Genomic DNA, 18,619 nt, shown 5'->3' with positions numbered 1-18,619 from the left:
TTCAAGTCAAGGTGGAACTATCTGCGGTTGAATTCTGTGTAACCTTGCGGAAGAAGCAGTGCAGTGGACAGAAAAAGAATTATTTTCGAGAACAGTTAAAGTTATTTGGTACTATCACGATTAAGTTTGCAAAATAAGACACACGGTTTAACATATGTAGGTTTGGTTTTTGTTACATTACCTTGTATAACATTAAAACAACCAAGAGCGAATCAGCAACGTCGTTTCAGAATTTAATAGTAATAAACTCATAGTATTTTTCTTTATGTACAGCCTTGCATTTCGATATATTACTGGCTGGCCTAATAAGCGATGAGGCGCGGTAGCTCAGTCGTTATGGCGTCTGACTACCATGCGAGAGACCCGGGTTCGATCCCCGGCAGCGGAGAATTGGAATTTTTGCCACCAGTTTAAGCTACTCCGGCGCCCACCCAGCGTCATATGAAGCGGGCAACTGGAGGAAATTCTGGGGGTTAAAGACGGCCAGGGCGTGGTGCTTATCACATCACCCCCACCACCCACGGTGATCAAGAAAGTGTGGGGACCTAACTCCACACCCCCTATAGGCCTTCATAGCGTGGTGCAAAGTCCAGGGGAGCACTTTACTTATTCTTACTATTATTATTATAGTATAATAACTTCAGCAAACCAGCCTCGTTGAGCACTTTAAAATAGAACTAAAAGTGATTGGATTTGCCCACCACGATATAGGGATTAAAATTATACGCTATGAAACCAGGTATCCTCATTTCGATTTCAAAGTGAAACTGTCTATTCCTCAGTATTCAATCATTCTTTTCATTCATTCTCATCGCCGCGACTAATCTAAAGAGTGACAAAAGCAATGTGAAATACTTAACATAACAAGTGATGGGAAGCAAAAATTACCGAGATTTCGAAGTAAGTCATGATGTCACAGTAATTTAAAAATACAGACATACAAATGGTTCATTGATCCTGGCAGTAGTCATATGCTCGTCTCAAAGCCAAATCCATGCATGTCTCAGTACAGACTTGACCAAAGTTAAAACTTCAAATCGACTGGCAAGTCCCTTCTTCATACATCATTTGTAGGTCTAGGGTTTTCATGACTTTAGCATATTATTTTTGGTAAAGGTGATGTGTTCCCTAAACATATAGAAATTCATATTATGAAGAAACTAATTGAATTGGGGTGCACTTTAAGGGCATATTTGGCCATTTCTGCGTGATAGAGCATATTTTGATTGATTCTCGGTCATATTCAGCATATTTTCGTTTTTTCGAGAAATATAGTAATTTTAAAAGTGGATTCGTTCTTACTCCCATGCTCACTCGAGTTTTTTTTTATTTTTGGACCAGCAAAATATGTTTCAATTTTATTTGGAAATTTACACAAAGTATTCATTGTGCTTTGCAACTCAGCGCCCATAAAGTGAACAAAAAATAGTACGTATGATAGATATTGATGTTTGAAACAGTCCAGTTATAAGGGCATATTTTTCAAATTATAGTGCATATTTTGTACAATTTCAGGTCATAAGAGCATATTTTATTTTGCATATTTTGGTGATTTTTAGGTCATGAAAATCCTAGCCCTAGTCATCAGTCTCCCCCCCCCCCTCTCTCTCTCTCTCAATCGTTTACTTGTACATTCACCAGCAATAAAGAAGGAACACCTAGATCCTGAAATACTGGCTTTCCTGCAAGGCGTTATGTGTGTTGCCTAACTCTACGGCGTTGGTAGAAGTTGCCATTATTTTTTTAAATCTACTTATCGCCGTAGAGTTAGGCAACACACATAACGCCTTGCAGGGAAGTGTTTCAGGAACTAAGTGTCCCATTTATATTGCTGGTGTGCACATTATCCGGGAATACAAATCGTAAAGGTCCCCCCCCCCCCTTTGGCGTGTTTAGAGATGTGTTTTTTTGTTGTTGTTTTTTTGTTTTGTTTTTTTGTAAAAATATCCTTCAATTGATACTTTCCATTTTATTTCTAAAGTAGAGAAACGCGTCTTTCACCGTTTGCGTTCTTCCCTCTCTAGTTCTAATCAAAATCACAGCATAGTGTCGGGAGTCCCCCTTTAATTTCGGGATAGACCTTAAACTGGGGAATCCCCCGCAGAGGATCCACAATTTCGCTCTGGGTTGAACCACAAACTCTCGCTACGGGGACTCCCTACTCCGGCGCAACCTCTCCTCTAGCGCCCCCCCCTCAACTCCCCCCTCCCCTTCCCTTTCCACACGATAGGCGGCCCACGTTGCAACTGAGAATCACAGCAGAAGCGAGATCGGGCGACGAACGTTTAAATCCCCCCCCTCCCTCCCACTTTTAGGAGCTTACCAAGCTCCCGATCCACCCACCGCCGGCCCCCTCCCAGGCAACGCCGCGTCACCTACTTTAACGTCATTAAAACTGTGCCACCGCATTCCAAACACCGAGCTCCTATCGGCACACGACAAGCAACATCACGTTGCCATCAGATTTAAGGGAGAGATGTCACTGAGGATGTTTTTCCCATACAAGTTATGGCATTGTTGAGATTGAGGTGCTATGTTCACCCTATAGTTTTCCCCCCACTTTTCAAAGATATATTTTTAGTACGGTTCAGATGATAATTACACTGGCCCTTTGTGAGGTTACCCAAATGCCAACCTCTTTCACGTAGTACACTAGACTTCATTTTTGCAGACTAACGAGGCTCTGGCGTATGAACTCTCAGCCAGCATAATCCTCTGTTGTGCTGTTGTTGTCCTTTCATCTAATCACTATTCGTCGTGTGAGAACCAGAGGGACGTAACTTCAGTGTATCAAATTTACAGGAGAGAGGAATAAAGTATTCTTAGGAATATGTTTGATTCTTAGAAAGAGTCCATAAATTGGAGATTCGTGACTTCGCCTCACTGCCACCATTAGAAGTGGAGACTTGACTTTAATAGAGCTCTTCAGAGCCGCATTTGAAATTACGTTCCTCTGGTTCTCACACGCTGTATTGATCAGCATCTTCGCGATTAGCCAAAAGCGGCAGAAAAGCGATGTAAAGTAAAAAATAAATAAAATACATCACTGTAAAGTCACGAGTACTTCTGAGGATTGTAAGTAGACCGTCGACCTAACTGTTCAGTGAGAGAAATTATAAGTCAATTTTTTTGTATTTCTCTCCAGAAAATCGCAGCACTTCCCTCTGAATGAAGTGTGATCCGAACCACTGTGGGGTGTGCTTCCACGGAATCGAACCCTGGACCTCATGATTATACGTCTTTTTGTCAGTTTAGACGGATTTGGGTTTCATCTATAGGCCAAGTGAATAAATTTTACCAAGAACGAGCAAAATTGTCTTCTTAGAATGATGATTTTACTCCTAGACAGACACCGTCGTGGGGGCGAAGGCATATGGTAAAATATTCTTAATCCACCCATCCCCTGCCCACCTAAATACAGAGAATGCTGAGAAATTATCAGAACTAGTAGAGCAAGAAAAATGCATACATACATAGACAGATGGGGCGGGGGAGAAGAGGAATGAAATGAAAGAGAAATAGGATGATTTGGAAAGAATGGAATGGAAAGGAATAACGAGATACAAAGATGAGAACCAAAAATCATAGAAAGAGAAAAAGGAAGAGAGATAAAGAAAGAACGAGAGAGGAAAAGGGAACGATCACGAGGAAAAGAAAGAAAGAGAACCAGGAAGAAAAGCGATAAAGGGAAAAGGAAAGAAATGAACAGAAGAAAAGGGGGAATGGAGGGAAAAATAGAAAAAGTCGATTATGAGAAAAATAAAGGAAAGGAAAAGCGACAAGAGAATGGGAGAGGAACAAATAGGTATAGAAAGAAAGAGGGAAGAACAGAATAAGCTATAAAGAGAAAAGAACGAATACAGAAAGGGGAGAGGGAAGGTCAGAATAATCTATAAAGATAAGAGAAAAGAAAGAATGCAAAAAGCTGTAAGAGGGAAGCACAGAACAAGGTATGAAAAGGAAAGAAAGTATACAGAAAGTGGGAAGAACAGAATAAGCTACGATGAGAAAAGAGAGAACACAGGAGGGAAGGGCAGAATAAGTTATAAAGAGAAAAGGAAAGGGGCAAAAAAGAGAAAGGAAGATAAAATTAATTTTCACCCCATAACCACCAACCTTAAGACTCCACGGCACCCTTCTCAGAACGCATTTCACTTTATGCCAATTGAGACTGTGGTCGAGATACGACATCATACCGAGAAGAAAGTCGGTTTGTTGATTTGGTGTTTTAATTCCACTTTATGCACAATAAGGCTAATTGGGACTGCACCTACAGTTTAAAGTGGGAACCGAACCACTATGTGTCTCCAACGGGCCCCTTGATTACAAGGCGACGACGCTACCACTGCACCATCGGGGAGGCCGAGAAGAAAGTGTCAGGGAATTCGAAGCGAAACTGCAGACAAAAGTGTCCATAGGTCCGTCCTATTATAATGTATATAGTCGATATGTACAATCTTTCTACTATAGGAATGCGTTGTTGAGCTAATGTCGCAACAGATACCTGTTCCTCTCTTCAGTCTGGGAATTACCTTGTGGAGTCTATAACAAACGCTTATGCTTTCCTCCAAGTAGTCGCCAGTAGCGAAGCGTAGTCTTACGAAGGAGGCAAGCAATGTTTCAGTACAACAAAACATGTAGTACAATGGCACGCCAAGAGGGGGATTAAAGGTTTATAGCCTCATTGGCCCGGTCGCTGGATTTGTCAAAATATCATAATAAAGTGACGGTTCTAAAAATAAACCATATGATCCTCAAACGTCACATTTACTTTCGAAATTCCAGGTAACGTTATTCGTATGGTAGTAAACGTCTTACATATGCAAACTTTCCGCATACGACTAAAGGGGTACGTAATTTCTTATTTATTTATTAGTACTTTCATTTGTTCATTATTTTTTAATGTGGGCAAACGGTGACCAAACGGATTAAGGTAAAATAACTCATTTATTTAATTTACACTGCGTGATTGTAATTTTGGATTTGTGTGCACCCTAAAAATCGTATTCGGAGTCAAACATTAAAATAAAAAGTTAAAGACAAACTTTAAAAAATTCATTTCAAACCAAAGAAACACATGCATAGACGATGTACTCACCACAATAAATTCCAAACTCCTTTGCATATATGAGAAATTTCCCGCTATCGAACAATTCAACAAATCTTAGGGTCTCAAGGTTCTCAAAACGTGAAGACACTCCCATGATCTTTCCACAACTGGAAAGCATCCACGCAAGATCACTTTGGAAATCTCTGAAACGACCGAAAGTGATACCAACCTATTTCCTTAATTTTATCCCTCATGGGAAGGAAAGATATATGAGTTTGGAGATAGAAATTAAGCGGTGGAATCAGAATCATTACAGCAGAAAGAGTATATACATGATATTTAAGTAATAAAGTGTCATACAGAGGCGTGTCCGGGGCCGGGGGAGGGTTGGCCCCCCTTTGGCCCAGTATTCCTAAGAAAAGGAAAGTCAAAGGCAGGAAAATATGACAAAATGAGGAGACTACTACAAAAAATCCTGGGATCACCAATTGTGTCATAATAATAAAACTTAAAACATGTTCTTGTGTTCATAATGTGTACAATGTATACGATTTAATTGTGCTGTGTAAATATCAGTAGAGAGTTCTTTTTAGATAGCTTTATTTTCACCCCAAGTTTTATTCAAAAGCAGTCAATTTATTGAATGTGGTTGTAAAATTTGTGAAACAGCTCACTTGAATTACTGTGTAAATAATTTGGCAGTTGCAAACACTGGTGCGGTCAACACTTTTGACGTAATTTGAGCTGGACCGAGCTGGACACAGGGTGCAGACCAATGTCCGTCGAATCTTCCCTCCCTCCCTGGGGAAACTCTTCACGGGGGTGCAGACATTTCACTTCCTGGAAACACAAACCCCCGCCCTTTACCATCTGGCCCGAACTCCCAATATCCATTTTTTTTACGCGTTTTACAATTCGCGAAATCTAAAATAAATTGTAATATAAAATTATATATATATATGGAATTTAGAACAATGATAATAACTTATTTTAGTTATTTTATGACTAAGAATTATTTTTATATTCGCGATCTTGTTTACGTGTTCATGAAGACAAATATTCTTTACTTGTAGTTTTTGGTGGCAATATATCCTTCTGCTTTCGGTTGAGCTCGGCTATTTTCGGGAATAACGCAAGCTCAGCAAGCAGAGCTTTTGGCATAAGCGTTGTGGACGGGTTCCACTCGAAATCCACCCTTCGCCATGTGACTCCTTCGGTTGCGTTATTTTCCCGCAGAGCAGCCGCAAGCAATGAGGCTGGTGCTTGCTACAGAGCTGCTGAGGGAGTTTGCGGCCGTAATTTTTCGCGAAATCGAGTGCGATGGAAACGAAATAAGGCTAAAACATTAAGTACATTAAATGATATTCGAATAATGCAAGCAGTGCTTGCATTGCTTGTACTATATCTTCGCCTCTGGTAGTCGCGTAATTAATTTCACACGTATGACAAACTAGAAAATTTAGCAAGGTAACTCTAAATTGTCCTTTTGTAATAAAAATTGTTCAATAAACCTATTACCCAAAGAAGAAGCAGTGTATTAGCTTATTTAGTACATGGAAGTTAACAGCGTAAGAACTTAACGTGTAATGTTTACATATAAGGTACTATCTACACAGCTGTCCAGAAGAAATGTATGAAATGAAAATTAGTAAAACCACTCTAATATTTGCCGTAATTGAATTTTAAAAATAGCGAAATTCAGTCATAAAAATTAATTGATGTGCCTTTCTAATACTGAAGCTTTTTTAATGAATTCTGAATGCCCTTATTATGTTGATCATAAAGCACAATGCAAAATATTCACGGTACGATGATGATCTTGTCCTCAAATATTTTTGTTGTACCTGACACCGCACAGGCAATCTGAGGGGGGCAAGACGTAGAACCGAAAAACATCGGATATAAATTAACATCACCCAAACCTCTTGGAGCGTTTCTACTTTCTCGCGCAAGGTGGCTCTACAGTGGGATCTAATGACGTCATAGGGTTCCCACTCATCTTGTATTCCATTTTTGTTATTTACGTCGCTTTTCTGCCACTTTTTGGTCCATCACGAAGATGAGGATGAGTAGTTTAAATTGATGCAGGGGACACTCACAAAGAACACCCATGCACAGGTTGGGGAACTTCGACGGCGAGATAAAATGTTGATCACAACGCGCAGCCATTCATTTTGACAAAACAAATTTCTTTAAAGATATGGTGCTTTAATATGCTAATAACTAATTCAAATAGTTTGACAAAAAACATATAATCTACAAAAACATTTTTGTGTGTATATATATATATATATATACAGGGTGTTTCTAAAGGTCGTTTACAACGCTTGGGAGGTGTAAAAATACACGTTGTCGCAATCATCTGATATTGTGTTTTTCTTTCCCTCCTCCTGTCTCTCGTATGCCACATGACATGATTCGTTCATTCCTCGCGTGTAACTGGGGTATGCAACCGTGCTCAACTTTTCGGATTTTGTGTTCGGTGGTCATGTTTTGATGTTTGAGGTCGGGATGTGTTGTCTTGAACGCATTTCTCATTGTCACGGTCCTTCTTGCTGCGTTACATACCTTTTCCATGCATTGTTGTTGCTGGAAATCCCCAATTCCTTTGAGGACTCCATTGCGCATGCGTGCAGTGAACTTTTCATAGTGACTTCCGGACTGAGCACATACGATTCCTTTATGATTCCCTTGGAACCGCCTCTCTATCTGTGATAGTATTCGTCCCAGTTAGGTGTGACGTTCACTTTGTCACCTTTTGCGAGGCTCCTATCTCGGAAACGAAGCCTCAGTCGTAAAAATGGAACTTAGACTTTTTGCTTGTTTTCGTGTGAGGAATCACCTCCCAAGCGTTGTAAACGACCTTTAGAAACACCCTGTATATATATATTGCATTAAGAAGCTGGTTCAAGAACAAGTGTAGTTTATATTCTTGCCACAATTTCATAATTAATATAAAAGCCGCGGTTTCACTTAATTTCCCCATTTTTTGGACATACATTCAAAACTCCGGGACTTTTCCACTCGTCGGTTCATTTCCCTGGCTTTCCCAGAATTTCCAAGTGAGTGCGTCATAATGTGACAACTCTTCTTCAGCCAGTTAAGTAGTAATCCAATGTGAATAGAAACACGCTTTCTCAACAATGATTTAATTGTTGATCCATTACGTTCCGTGATATTTGCTCTTGTCAACTCGTTTCGTGTGATTTTCAACTTGTACTGCTAATGCATAAATGTTCTTGACATACCCTCAATAATTTTTTTTCCCTCCGATACTTTCAGATACTAACAAAGATATTTGAGAACAATAACTTGAGAATTTGTAGCAGTCTGGATTTAGAGGCGTGCTTAGAAGAGGGGCAACAGCCCTGCGCCCCCTCTGGGAAAAATTGCTGTTAAAGGACCATAAAAATTTTTGAAAATGAGATACTTGAATTGTAGTAAATATGTAAAATAACAACCCCTCTCACATGAAGTTATAATTGAAATTTTTAGGGGGACGGTGCTTACGATAACTCCGTACCTCCACATAGGCCTATATAATATATTAGTAATTGCAGCACGTAACTGGTATTATAAATACGTAATGAAATTTGATATCTGCTGTTGAAAACAAAAATGTGGACTTGTGTCAGTCTAGGAGGAGACTGCCAGAGAAAAAAATGTGTGCATGACTTAACAAAATGCCTTCGCCAACGAGACTGCGGAAGTAGGCAACTGATAATATGTCTTATCGCCAATGGTTGGTCCCTCCTCTTTTCATCGCCTTTATACTTCACCAATCAGTGATTGGCTTGTTTTCAACAGCGACAAATGCTATCTCCGTACCCGATAAACTCTGGTACAGACCAGCAAGTGTTGAAGGTTTGGGATGGACCTGCTGCGACCAAATCTCAAAGCAAGTGGAGTACGGTCGTTATCTAAGTGGACAATGCTTAGCGATATGGATACTTCAGCCCTCCCATCTCTTATAGATAGGGCAGATATTCAATGAACACTCAACATTTTTTTTTTTTAAATCATGGCAGGTGCGAAATTGAGGTACAAAGAGACATCGCAACAATGTCAACTTGGCTTTCACATGCAACATGCACTAACTATTTTAACAGAAATTTTTCCATGCAATTTGATTTTTTTACAAATATAGTTTGGTATCTGGTATCCATGCAACTAGGCGCGGACATTTAGATCAAGAAGGTGCCTCAAATAAAAAACCTTGGTACCACGAATAAACCAAAGTTGAGAAACAGTGCAAATAATGATATTATTTACTCCTGCAATAGACATTTCACTTGAATACCCCACTTGACACTATATAGGGCTGAACCGTTGAAGTGGGTCACTTTATTTGAATAGGAGTGTACATAAACTACCACCGAGCCGGGATATCTCGATGTGTATAGACTTTCGATGTCTCCACCGAGTTTCCCGGGTTCGAGTCCCAGCATGGGTGTTGTTTGAGAGTGTCCTTCATCAATTTCCTCTCAAGGGGTCACGGGTTCGATACCCGGTGGAGGCACATAGTGGTTCGGATCCCACTTTAAGCTGTAGGTCCAGTCCCGATAAGCCTTACTGTGCATAAAGTGGACTTAAAACATCAACTCAATCAATTTCATCTAATCATCAGTCATCCTCGGCGCTGCGATTATCCAAAAGTAGCAAGATAGCGACGTGAAATAATAAAGAAAAATATAAGCTGTCCACTTACAATATATTATCGGATGTAGTGAAAAGTTACAGGAGACAAAACATGAAAGGAAATGTAAAAATATCAGGAAAACAATAAATTCAAGGTAAGGTTGAATTTTAACGCGACAAGCATGCATAAAACTATGAGGTTTAGTAAAGATTGCAGAAAATTCACACTTTAGTACAATCGTGCAGGGTAAGATTTACAGGAATTCTGTAAGCAGTTGCCAATTTTGCAGCCTAGCTTTTATCAGACTCTGAATAGGAATTTCACTAACATTTCCAAAATATCAGAATTTGCAAAGCACACTATATAATAAATAACTCCCATTCGCACTAGTTTCATTCGAATATGTTACCAGAAAAAAATCGTTCTAAAGGCAATCTCTTCAGACAGCTGTGTTGACAGTACACTTTATAGTGTAATCCTAGATTAGTAAAGCTAGAAAAGAAAACCTAATCCTTAACCATACCCCTCGGCGTCTAGAAGCTAGTTATAATTAAGTTCCATTAACCTAACTTACTCTATAACCACTCACCTTGGACTTAACTTACAAAGGGGACAAAAGTGTCATGAAATCCCTACGGCTAAAATTTATCTCTATCACACCGAACCACTTAAGTATATAGAATTAAGTTCTTAGGACTACTTATACCACTGTTCAACTACTCGTCCTTGCGCCTGACAGAAGGCGGCGCTGGTTAATTGTAGTCGGAGATCATCTCCTTCCCTTACCCATACACTTACCTTTGAAGTGTGTGTTCGAAGACTGGATTCAGTGGCGAACCCCTTGCCGCAGATATTGCAGTGAAAGGGTCTGTTCTTTGCTCGTTCCACCTGGGCATCGTGGTTCCTCAGGTGCTGTTGGAGATTTGACAATTGGATGAAGGCTCTTCCGCAGTCCGGTAGGTGGCATTTGTACGGCCGCTCGCCTGAAAGAAAATAAATAAATTTTAAAATCACGCTTTTGCACATTTTTTTGGTAACAAAAAAAATTACATTCAAATATGTTACATTAAAAAATGTAGACAAATGGTAAGTGCGAGGTCTACAGGAATTGTTATACGCGCTGCAATGTTAGAACTCGCTCACGACACCTTCTTGCATTTATATATTAAGCGTACGGCCGGAACGAGTCTCATCATGACGTTGCAGAGAATGGTCCGCCTCCTTGCAGGTTTTCGTCCAACTGCGCACGTAACTGCGCAGCCTGCCATGCAAATATAGAGCACGGATCGCTAACTAGTTTCAAGACCAATCCTGTTACATAAACTTGATCGCATTCTTCAAATATGGTCATTCTCATAAGGGACATTTCTGCCCCCTCCAAAAAAAAACACGATACATTCACTTCTAAAGATGGCCAGGAAATCTCATTTCGGTTAAAATGAATAAATAATCGTCATCAGTAGGTAATAATTACATGGTCGATTAATTTGCCTTACGCTACAAGAACAGTGGTTAGTTTTCAGACTGGCCTGTGAGGGACATTATCTGGCATATGAGTGTCCTTATATTAAAATACCGACATGTTGAAAAACTTGTGATGGTTTTAGTTTTGTCTCACAGAACAGAATAGACAATATTACACAAGAAGTTGCAATTGGAAGATTAATGCGAAACCAAAAAGTAATTCACTCGTGAGAACAATTCGTGAAGTTGATAATACCCTTGTTGCTGTCATTGTTCTTTTACGTCGCTTGTGTGCCATTTTGGCTAATCGTGGCGATGTGGATGAGCAATTACTAGGTTAAACTGATGTAAGACACACTCGCAAAGAACACCCATGTGCAGAACGGGAATCGAACCAGGGAACTTGTGTGGCGAGATCGAAATTCGACCACTTATTGCGCTGGGTCATCGAGTTGGCTAGGATAGTTGTTACTACAGCGCAGTGTGTCAAAACTTGTCACTTTTACATTTTTTGTACACTACTTTATCAAGTATTATTATTTAATTCCCAACTTACTTTAAGCCGAACTGACAAATGACAGATGTCAGTCAGATACGGCCAAGTTGAAGCTTAAGAAACATCATAAATCGATATGTAATTCTACTAATTTATCATCACTGATGGTTAATCAAAATAGTGCTGTTTATAGTAGAAGTAATTTAACAACTCCTGAGCATATCGTAATCCTTGCATAAATATCACCCACTGCTAGCTCGTAAATAAACAAAGATTTATTCCTTATTTATTTGTATGGCTACCATCTTTGTTTTTGGAATTGATTGTTCGTGCAAGAATGGATCTTTTAGACTGTTCTTGTATCTTTCGCGCTGTAAAAGACATTGGTTTATCCTTGGATTGTCTTTTGTTTTTTAGGCGAAGACCAGAACATTCATTCCCGATACCCACTGCCCCTGTCCACCGAAATCGACCAAACACATATCGGCCAGCCTAATGACGTCATCGAGAGGGACGCGAAAGGGAAAAATCAACAGCTGCCCCTCTACTCTTTTTGCAGCGACTGTATAATTCTGAATTATATCCATCCTGCCCTTCCCATACCCCTCCTGCCAGTCTTTGTCCTCCCTCCCGCCCGGCGTGTTCTTGTTCTTCATTTGCGCCGCTCCCTGCGTATGCAGTGTGCGGGGGGACAGTGGCTTCTCGATTGTTCCGAAGGGTCAAGCTTTCTGGAGTGGGGCAGTTGAGCACGATTCTCATTACGCGCAACCCCTCGTCGCCAACCTTGCCGGTCGCTCTTTCCGTTCATGCTGGATCGAGGATAACAGCATTATCCCTTTATGTACACAGAGTACTTCTTCACGGAGAAGTTTTCGTCTTTCAATAATTGACTTTTTTTAAAACACAATATTCCCAGTTTAGATGATGGTGAAGATTCAGTCACCGCAATACACAGAAGTTCCCGATGCTGTGGTCACCCTGTGCCTTGCAATCAAGGGGTCCCAGGGTCATTCTTTCTTCCTATTTCTATTTTTGGTTACTTTACGTCGCTTTTGTACGTCTTAGGTTAATCGGGACGATGAGGGTGAACAGATGGAACAAACATGCCTTCAGCGTTGATAATGTTACAATGATTCCTCTCACACTCGCAGGAAAAGGACGATACAGACAATGCTAAACAGCTAAATGTTTCAGAATATATGCCTGAACAGAACCAGTTAGTCAGCTCCCAACGACTCCAAGGGTCCCGGGTTCGATCCTGGGAATGAGTGCTCTTGGTGAGTGTCACTTCATCAATTTCATATCATCACATCCTCATCTTCGCGAGTAGCCAAAAGTGACAGAAAAAGCGAAGTAAAAGAAACCAAATGAATCCAAATTTTCTGTGTAGGACTGGCACTTCTGGCATTTGTCAGAACTCCAAGATTATCGGTGCCACGCTGACCCCTAGAGTGTGTAGCAAGGGTACCGTGCGAGATCATGTCCCAATTCAGGAACGGCGACGAAAGTTTGCAATTGGGGAACTGATATTTTCACGTGGAATGTTTTCAACTCAGGAACCGCTGCCTCTAGAGGGAAAGGGGGAAGTACAGTGTTTACGGGGAGTTTCTTCTTTCCTCTAATATATTATTAGTGTATTGCAGATCTTTTGCTTTTAGGTTAGGTTAGCAGTTATACAGATGTACGTAATGTCAACTATTCAAATGCCATTTCATCCTTCCCCGAGGAAAATAGTAGGCCTTCCTGAGTTGGGAAGACATTTCAGTGAAATATCCAACTGGTATAGACCAGTTCCTGAGACGGCACTGTCTTCATTGGAATTTCAATAGTTCCTGAATTGGGAAATCCTGGATCGGGAATAAATCCCATGTGAACAGCACCCTGTTGAATCCCTTTGGTCTTGCCGCAACGAACAAGAAGAGTTGTCCATGAAATCGGGAAATGCCTAGGCAGCGCGGTTCCCATACAGTTCGCAGAGATACACAAACGCAGCCTAGTTCGGATTCACCCTCCCCAAATATCATGTTGCGGTGTAAATACGTAATTATCGACAATTATTGTTGCCGTGAATTGGGCATCGAACGGTAGAGAGAGGGGAAACTCGAAAGTGACGTCACGAGATTCTGGGTTCGCGACTACCTTTACGGTTAGTGCGGAGAATGTGTTTTATTGTGGTAATTTAGCAACACTTAATAACGGCTGTTACTCCCGATAATTGCAATTTCCAGGCATAGATCACGTGCTACAAATCATGGCAGATAATTTAGCTCGATTAATCACGTCGTTCTATGAAGTGTCCTTTTGAGCCTGTTCCAACCATTTCGTTTATTGGGGTCTCTGCGGAGATATATGGACCGTAGACACTCCGGTATTCAAATATAGGAAAGCCTATACGCTGCAGTTGGCTTCATTTGCTCTGCTTCCGGATCCAAAAGCGCGTTTTTATTAATTTTTTGTGCGTTGCGATAGAGTTCGCACGGTCCACTTTACGCACCGAGACTCGTCGGGACTGTAGCAGCGAGATGGTCGAGAACCACCGAAAAGGCCCTCATCGGAAGTAACTTCTCAGAATGAACCGTGGCGGTGGACATATTGGGCAAGCATTCAATTGGTTTATCTCGGAGGAAGTGTTGCACTTCGATGGCCGAGAGGATTGGGTTGTAGACTCTTGATATCGTCACCGATGGTTCCGGGTTCGAGTCCCTGTCTAACCATGCGTCAGTTACCTGTAAGCTAATCATCATCCATCGTCGCGATTGGCGTAAAGAGGCAGAAAGCAACGTAGATTAAGAAAAACACAAATACCTTACTCTTACCCGATTTTAACATCAGATTAGGTGTTAGGTTATACCCGTTCTGAGTCCTTGTTCTTGAACCTCTACTCTTCACTTCGTGACACCATGCTTTATACAGTGTATAAATACGTTAGTCAGTGCTTGAGGGTAAAATGGGTTTATATGCTAATCTAAAATGTCGGCTTGGTGGACTATCGCATGAAGTCGCCACCTAAGTTCCCGGGTTCGGGTCTCAGACGGGGCATGAGTAACCCTTCACCAATTTAATCAAATTGTCTCTCATTCTCTGGTTACCCCAATGGCGCCGTGTTAATGTCGCCGTCTTGTAATCAAGGTGTCCCGGGTTCGATACCCGGTGCAGGCACATATAATGGTTCGGGTCCCACTTTAAACTGTAGGTCCAGTCGCAATTAGCCTATCTGTGCATAAAGGTGGACTCAATCATTCCTATACCCTGTCCTAGCCAACTTTGGAGCAAGTACGCGCATAACGTCAGAGAAGCGAGGGAAATCTATTGGGCAGAGCGAAGCAGTACACGCTGCTGGTATAAGGCTGGTAACTACACTCTCTTCCCCCCACTCCATGCAATTCCGTTTTTCTCGCGTCTTCATTGGTGGAGCCATCTCGCGTCACTACTTGCGCAGAGACTTGTTCTCGTTTGCCTGGTCTACAGTTAGCTGGTACTGAGTATAACTTCTTGACTAGCCAAAAGTGGCAGAAAGGCGAGGTATAATACGCAAGATACTAGATACTAATTTGAAGTCCTCTGCACAATAGTCCGCCGAAGACTTTTTCATTGGGTGGCGCATGGTCAGCGCGTCGAGTCCCATCGCCGCTCTTTTCTGGCTTCCTAGACCGAAGTCGGCTGCTTCTTTTCAAGTAGCACAACCGACGTGGAGTTTTCACGGCAAAATCGAACCCTCGAGAGCGTTAACCACTCGGCTACGTGCGACCTCTTAAAACAGATCACACTCGTTCAATTTACTGACTTGTTCCGTCGATGGTGCGTATATTGTGTACACTTAGAGAACTAAATGCATCATGTCAATTGATGCACCAGAATGCATCGATTGATGCACTAAAGTGTGTTTTATGGCTTCTTCAAAGAATCAGATTCACATTTAATGCATTTGGGTGCATTTTTGTATGTCGTGAATGAAACACCAAAGTGCATAATTTGATTCAAGTGAGGATTTATTTCAGTCGATATGCACTTCAATGCATCAGTTAATGCGTTTTGATGCACCATCCTGAATCTTTTTCGATGATGCAGGAAGGTGCATCAAGGAACATCAACTGATGCATTGAATTGCATCTCGACTGTAATAGATCCTCACTTGAATCAAATGATGCACTTCGGTGTTTATGTAACGACATACAAAAATGCACCCAAATGCATCAAATGTGAATCTGATTCTTTGAAGAAGCCATAAAACACACTTTACTGCATCAATGGATATGATGCATTTAGTTCTCTGAGTGTAGGCTTTGCTGAGAGACCCGTTCTGGTTCTTGAGACGAAACCTCCTGGGACCCCCACATCCACAAATCAGCAGGTCGATAGCCTGAAAGAATTCCTACAAAGTACATCACCACAAAAAAAAGTCTCCACACTATGATTAAGAGAGACGGCATGTCCTTTCCCAGCCTCGACTATTCTTCGCCCTCTACCCTGGTCTTGTTTCAACGGCCACTATTCATTCAGGGCCGCGCACCAACGCATGCATAATATCCTCCCAGTTCCTGTTCGCCCCCCTGAACACCTTAAGTGGCTGCGTTCCTCTCGACAGCGGCGCGTAACGTCACACAGAACCCTGAAGACATTGTCACAGAACTTTCCGATCATTTCTCACCTTGAAATAATGAACGCTCATCTGAATTAAAAGAAAGGGATTCGAGTTTCATGCTCGAACCCTTTTTTTCTCGCAGGTGGTCCTGTTCTCTCAACCTTCCATTACTATGGACCACAACATCCATAAGGTATGCTCCGGAACGGTTAGTAAAATAGCAATGTCTAACACGAGAGGTAAGAACGGTCCTATACCATCGCAGAAACAAAAGTCTGCTTTTTTTTTTAAATTCCAACGATCATTTGCATCAAAATGAGTAGCTTCCACCTCTCATATTTCTACCTTGTCTTGCCTGGTGGTGGAGAATAGCAAAGAAGGATGTTGTGTTCTTCAGGTAGCCCAGCTAGCTTCTCTAACATTTCTGTATTATTATATAATTCTTATTATAATTCATAAGCCGATTCATTGACTGGATCTGAACGCATATGTGATATGAAGGAAAGTTCAGTACGATTGAGAATGTACCTCCAGGAGTGAGAACAACCAAAAGGTTATGTATTTAGTTCAAAATGGTGTTAAGAGCAAGTGCATTCAGATACGCAGTAATGAGTGTTGAAAACTGTAACAGTTTTCTCAATACCCGGCTGTTGTTTGCGCATGCGCGGTGAATGTTTCGCTTTAGACAGAAGGGGCCCGTGTCGTATGTCGCTTCAGTGTGAAATCACCGTGTCGCTTGTGGCCTGCCGCTTCGAGAACTAAAACCTCCCTTACATTTACCAACTGCGCGAATTAAGCTTTTTGATTGGGGAGGGGGGGGGAGTGACCAGTCAATGGCGTATTTCTGATTTGATTTCGGGTATGGAAATTTGTGTACGTTACCAATCAGCTATTGCCTTGCGGTTCTGAGTAACTTAGAACATTGGTTCTAACGTTGGTCATTAAATCTTATATTAACATTTACACATAATTTAGATACAGTGTGTTTACATTCTAAGAAAAGCCAAATTTCAAAATAATTTTATTGTGACGGGATAGATTTTTTTGTTGGGGGGGGAATTTCCTGTATCTCCCCCGCCTATATGCACACTGCATTTACTTTGAAAGCATACACAATAAGGGTTCTTTCCTTGAGAAAGATAGGCTGCGCAGCCAACAACCCGTAGACGGCCGCTTCAAAGACGAAAGCCCTCAAGAAGAAGCAACGAAAAGAATAAAATGCAAGCCGCGTACGAGCGTTCATCTATCAGGCTGTAAAAGTACACTTCATTAGTGAAAAACGCCACCTGACTCCCCCCACCTCCATCCTCTCAGGTACTTAAAACCCCACAAGGCCACCCCCTTCCTTAATTTACGAAACATTTCGTACAACTTTATGCGCTGTTTCACCCGACCCAGCTTATTCTTGTATTGCAACAGGCAATTCCCCCCTCCTCCCCCCTCCAACGTTGCAGGTTGAGATCGTCCAGCAAATAATAATGGTTATGAATAGCACTATATAAAATGCTATAACGTCTGTTGAAATATCTTGAAAAGCCGCTTCTTTTGCAGGTTTTTCGTTTGTCTTTCTTCCCCCTAAAATAGAAACGGCGTAAGGAGAGAAGCATCTGTTTATTTAATGCCCAATATGAGTCCGACGTGGGTATTACGAGCCTGTAATAATATTATACGGAGCATTACTTTGCCCGAGGCTCATAGATAACATTTACGATATGTTTCACGGTGCTTGTACCTATATGAGGAGAACGCATATATTCCTCCTTCATTTTGTAGTGTTTTGCGAAGGAACACGGCCACACTGTGAAAAAAGTGTGGTGAAATGTAACAACTTGGTATAAAATGACACTAGTTTTGGTGTTAATACGGAATTGGCGTTGTTCAGCACCATCTCTGGTGTCCTGTTACACCATTGTCCGTGAAACGACTCCAAGTACAGACCTCTTAAATACTCGTTGAGGTGCCATATTACGCCAACACCATCTTTGGTGTTTTGTTACACCTGCCCAAACGCAAAGTATAGAGAAATTTAACATTCATTAAGGTGTCGTGTTACACCAGTACCATCTATGATGCGTTGTTACACCATTGGCTGTCAAAGATCAAGTATTGAGGCCTTTAACACTTTAAACGCAAGTGGTCTGTTAATAACCCATAGCTCTACAGCCCGTGAGGGCCTTGGCTTACCTACCGACTGCTGGTCTCCCTCCCACACTGTTCCTCCGTCACCTGTTGTAGCGTGGAGATCTTAGACCAGTATTGGAGTGTCGGGGGATCAGCCCGACGAGCCCCCAGCCGTTGCAGGTCTTCTCGATCGGGTTACGCTCAGTCACTCGGAGCTTCCCAATTTCCTCACGATGGTGGGTTGCCACCGGCCCTATACGTAGGCCG

General features: G+C 41.5%; 1 protein-coding gene across 11 annotated transcripts in view; it reads right to left on the bottom strand.

The window, feature by feature from the left end:
* The window catches only part of dati (zinc finger protein datilografo), a 688,312-nt gene that overhangs the window by 110,787 nt on the left and 558,906 nt on the right, over positions 1-18,619 (bottom strand). For all 11 annotated transcript variants that reach the window (XM_083135422.1, XM_083135415.1, XM_083135413.1 and 8 more), the window contains one exon: positions 10,488-10,672. In XM_083135422.1, the coding sequence (XP_082991548.1) occupies positions 10,488-10,672 (185 nt within the window). The remainder of the gene's footprint in view (positions 1-10,487; positions 10,673-18,619) is intronic.

This window comes from Lepisma saccharinum, chromosome 14, assembly GCF_977018435.1.
Source record: "Lepisma saccharinum chromosome 14, izLepSacc3.1, whole genome shotgun sequence".
Taxonomy (NCBI): domain Eukaryota; kingdom Metazoa; phylum Arthropoda; class Insecta; order Zygentoma; family Lepismatidae; genus Lepisma; species Lepisma saccharinum.
The sequence above is the reverse complement of the archived record's forward strand: the minus strand, read 5'-3'. Positions and strand labels throughout refer to the sequence as shown.